The 5,000-nt window shown below is 45.4% G+C and overlaps 1 protein-coding gene across 1 annotated transcript in view; it reads left to right on the forward strand.

Moving 5' to 3' along the window:
- srebf1 (sterol regulatory element binding transcription factor 1) overlaps window positions 1–5,000 on the forward strand; it is a 21,751-nt gene that overhangs the window by 10,100 nt on the left and 6,651 nt on the right. Inside the window, 5 exon segments of the mRNA XM_076996822.1 lie at window positions 1–14; window positions 101–269; window positions 390–498; window positions 736–845; window positions 1,127–1,259. The exon segment at window positions 1–14 is cut by the window's left edge and continues 153 nt beyond it. Of these exon segments, the coding sequence (XP_076852937.1) occupies window positions 1–14; window positions 101–269; window positions 390–498; window positions 736–845; window positions 1,127–1,259 (535 nt within the window).

A 5,000-nucleotide genomic window follows, 5' to 3' on the forward strand; every position in this document is an offset into this window, starting at 1 on the left:
TGCACATCACCTCCGTAAGGCCCCTCCCCTCTGCCTCTCCCCCACACCACTGCCCTCTGTCAGCTGCCTTCACCCAGCCTCCCTCTCTCCCTCCCTCCAGCGGGGCTTCCTGAGCCGGGCCCGGCAGGCCTGCCTGTCCCCCAGCGGCAGCGTGCCCCCCGCCATGCAGTGGCTCTGCCACCCCCTCGGCCATCGCTTCTTCGTGGACGGCGACTGGTCCGTGCGCACCACCCCCAAGGAGAGTATCTACAGCCAGGCTGGGAACACAGGTGAGCCTCCGACCTTCCGTCCAGCGTCCTGCGTGGTTAGGTTCCCGCCCCCTAATTCCCGCGGTCTGACCGGCGACACGCCCGGTGAAGCTCACGGCTGTCGTGTTTTGCCTGTTGCAGTGGACCCGCTGGCCCAGGTGACCCAGGCCTTCAGAGAGCACCTGCTGGAGAGGGCCCTGTACTGCGTGGCTCAACCCCGCGGAGACAAGAACCCTGACGAGGGCCAAGGGTGCGTCCTGCTCCTGCCTGCGCCTCCTTCCAGAAGCTTCTGGAATTAATACGCAGCCTTGGAATCCTCTCACGCTCCGATTCCTCCTGCAGAGATCCGAGATATAGATGTAGAGAGATGCCTGATGGGCAGGTTGCTCGGTGGGGGTGGGGGGGCATGCTTGACTGAACTGTGTGTGTGTGTGTGTGTGTGTGTGTGTGTGTGTGTGTGTGTGTGTGTGTGTGTGTGTGGGTATAGGGAGTACTCTGATGCTCTGGAGTACTTGCAGCTGCTGAACAGTGCGTCTGATGCTGCTGGGGCCACCACGCAGGCCTTCGCCATCAGCTCCAACATGGCCACCGTCACTGGTCAGTACACACCTCCACTTTTAGCTTGATTATTTGACTTAAATAGCTACCGTCAAAAATAAAATGAGATTGTTCCAAAGCTCAGGTCAAAGAAGTATAGCATGTTTTTATTTCATGAGTTGTAAGCTCCACACCTTGGTACACACATTGCTCAGGCTGACTGAAGTGCTGTGTGTTTGTGCTGTGTGTTTGTGCTGTGTGTTTGTGCTGTGTCTGTGTGTGTCTGTTTGTGGTCTGTGTCTGTTTGTTCTGTGTGTTTGTGGTGTGTGTCTGTCCTCCAGGCTGCGACACGCACTCAAAATGGTGGTCATCGGTTGCCGTGGTGATTATTAACTGGCTTCAGGGAGATGACGTGGCGGCAGAGAGATTGTACCCAACAGTGGAGCACCTACCACACAGCCTTCAATCAGCAGAGTGAGACACACACACACACACACACACCTACCACACAGCCTTCAATCAGCAGAGTGAGACACACACACATACACACCCACCCATACACACGCACACACACAAACGCACGCATGCGCACACACACAAATGCACATACATGCACATACACACACACACACACACACTAGGGGTGCACGATATGGACTAGAATTGCAATGTGCGATAACATTGTTGGATATCCCGATATCGATGTGAAAAACGATAAATTAAGATTAAAATACAGAAATGTAGTGTCTCTCTGAACAGCAGCACGTTAATTTGTTTTGTTTTTTACTGTGTAATGAATCCAGAATAATTCCAAATATTTTGCAGGTTTATTCAACAATAGATGAAATCTAAAATTAGATAACACGTGTACAAGTAATAATAGTGCAAACATTTTGTGCGGTGCAAGGTTGTGTTCTCTAAACATTTAGTAATAATAAATAATAATATAACAAATGAATAAATACACAAGTAAATAATAGAAAAATAAGGTTAAAAAATAAAGGAAATAAAATGCAAATAAAAGCTCTTTTCTGGTAATAGCACAAACTTCTTATTATAGCTAGAGCTCAGCATCACAGAAGCAACATAGCCAACATAAAAGCACAAAAACTTGCAGTTAGGTATACTCTGTAAAATGTTTGTCCGTACAACCTAAAAAAAAAAAGACATTAAAAGTATTTATTTAAAGTTGATTAAACACTTGGCCTGGCTGTGCTCATTTTCTTCCGGACTAACTAGGTTTATACTTTCACGAGTGACCATAGCGCGCGACTCCGCACACCTCGCGCGAACCTCCGTGAACGGCGGAAGCGTTTATACTTGCCGCGTATTACATTTTTTGCAGTGTTGTCCGAAACGATATGCGGTAGTATAAAGAAACACCCCTCAAAAACAGGGGAATGAACATTTACCTGACAAATTTTAATGTTTGTTTGTTTCAGATTTGAAAAGTGCTGGAATTTAGGCTTGAAATTTTAACTACTTCGGTTCACAACAAATAGCTATCTGACTGAACAGTTCTCTTGTATTACGTTAACAAATACGAGCCTCTTGTAATTCCAGGATGAAAAATGAGCGAACGTGAAGACATTAAGATTGGGCGTTTTGAAAAGAAACAACCATTAAATAATGTGATAAAAAGCGAATTATTTCAAAACATTTAGAGTATATGTATAAATATTTAACTTAATTAAGTTTAACGTGCTGGGAAATATTGAAATGGACCTTTAAAGTGACGTACAAGTGCTTGAATTCCACCTTGTTAAGGTGTATGAACCCTGCAAACATGACATTATTCATTGCGCTGAGGCTCGGTGTGCGCAAAGTTACAAAATTCGAGGCCTTCGTGGAGCCACCACGATTACGTCATTTTCACCACGCAGACCCTCGCGCCGCTCGAGACCAGTGACTGTATATATAATGGACGGTACGTCAACGTTGACTCCCATTGTGAATTTTTGAAGCCACCAAGATGGCGTCATGAACGCTGCCATCTTGGATGTGCTTGCGCAGTAGATGAAAATAGGAGCCAGAGCATGCGCATTAGATCCGGTAGGCAGGACAGTATCTGATCACATTCATTAGGATACGCCCACCAGTATAGACAGGGTCGTGCATACGGACTGTGCCACCTAGCTAGCTACTACTGAACAAAGATATTGTTTCACTTAACACTAGGACTGCAAATGCCACGAAAATCTTCGCGAGCAAAATCAGCCACTGAGTAGCCCACTTCCCCGCTGTGAGGCGATTATTGCCCTTTGTCTAGCTAATGACATGGTACGCGTTTGAAGCGCCTACCCCTGCTCTCCTTTCCAAGGAAATCCAGCTTGGCCAGCTCTTCTGTATAGCACTTTTACACAGCTTCAAGAAGCAGTTCAAAAGTTACAACCCGTGAATCTTTGTGACTTACTTTATAGATTAATCTTCGCGCTAAAGAATAAACAATGTATTTGTAGTAGGCAAATGTGTTGTGCGATTTTCACTAGGCAAACCAGACACTGACTGCACGGTTAGTTTGATGAGGTTTAATGTGAATGACTTCAACTATATATACATAAGTAATCTTGTATGTGTATACCGTGTGTGTGTGTATATATATAATATACGGTCTCTGGTGTATACACAGACACACATGAATACACGGTCTATGCTTCAAGTACATTTCGTTCAATTCGCTAAACTACGAACTAGCTAGCACAATTTGCTAACCTGAGAGGATTTAAAGTTAACATCTGGCTAGCTGTAGTCAAATATCTAACTCCGCTACTTACCGAAAGAACTGCAAACAACTTGACTCTAATGGTCTGTTACAACAATTTACTACAGAACAAGACATTAAGCTGTGGTATAAAGACGTTTTACAAAACAAACACAGGTAAAAGGTTTTAATACTGCTGTCGAGAGTTTTGCTGTTGAGCCCGTTCACATTTGAGCGTCTGGTATTAGATGTCAATCAACGCAGCTATTAACTGTCAATCACCTTATCGCCACACCCCTTTAAGTAACGCTTAATAACTTCTATAAAATCTGTTTATCGTAGAGAAAAACACTGGGAGAGATACTAACGCAATGGGGTGTTATAGAATTGACAAAATATAATTGCTCAAAAAACTTATTTTACGTGTAATAAAAATTCCGGCCGGCCCATTCACTTACATGGGAATGGGCGGGGTTAAAAGTTGTACTGCAGCCAGCCACTAGAGGGCAGCTGACATACGGAAGCTTCACTTTTCACTTGTGTCGTCCTGTCAACTTATCTATATGGTCTCTGCTCGAGACGCATCAAGTATAAACCAAATCGCGTGTCTGATGCAGTGACCGTATATATAATGGACGGTACGTCGCCGTTGACTCCCATTGTGAACTTTTGAAGCCACCAAGATGGCCGCACGGACACCGCCATCTTGGATGCGCTTGCGCAGTAGATGAAAATTGGAGCCAGAGCATGCGCGTTAGAACCGGTAGGCAGGACAGTATCTCCGCCAGAGACCGTATCTCCGCCCCAACATTCGTTAGGATACGCCCACCAGTATAGAAACTTTTGACGTTTTACAAAATAAACAAAGGTCAAAGGTTTTAATACTGCTGTCCATGGACGTAATTTTGTAATAAAAAGTGGGGGGGGGGGGCATGGATTGTCGCTATTTAAATATTTGGTTTTAACCGTAAAAACTGGGGGGGACTTTTGAAAAAGTGGGGGGGACATATCCCCCCCGTCCAAACCCCCCCCCCCCCCAAATTACATTCGTGCTGCTGTCGAGAGTTTTGCTGTAGAGAGTTTTTTTATATATACGGTCTCTGGTCTGATGAGCATGTTCACCTCGCTCTGCCTCTTGCTTACTTATGTCACGTGATCATAGTCTGCAGCGCGAAGAGCTCCCTCTATTGCTGGACGCGGATAATGCACGCAGGTGATGCAATTTGAGTTTGCTGTTATTCAAGGCTTTATCGTGGCTCTTTCGATATGTTTATCGTGAAACCTCATATCGCGATAACAATAAAAATACGATTAATCGTGCAGCCCTAACACACACGCACGCACACTCGCGCACACACACACTCGCTGACACACACACACACATACACGCGCACACACACACTCGCACTGCCCTGAGTGTGCTGCATCCCGTGAAGTGTTTTCATTAAAAATTCACAGGTTGTAAAGGGACTGCTTGGTGATGGACTCATAAACAAGCCCCTTGTCTTATGTTC

Source organism: Brachyhypopomus gauderio, chromosome 2 (genome assembly GCF_052324685.1).
Source record: "Brachyhypopomus gauderio isolate BG-103 chromosome 2, BGAUD_0.2, whole genome shotgun sequence".
NCBI lineage: Eukaryota > Metazoa > Chordata > Actinopteri > Gymnotiformes > Hypopomidae > Brachyhypopomus > Brachyhypopomus gauderio.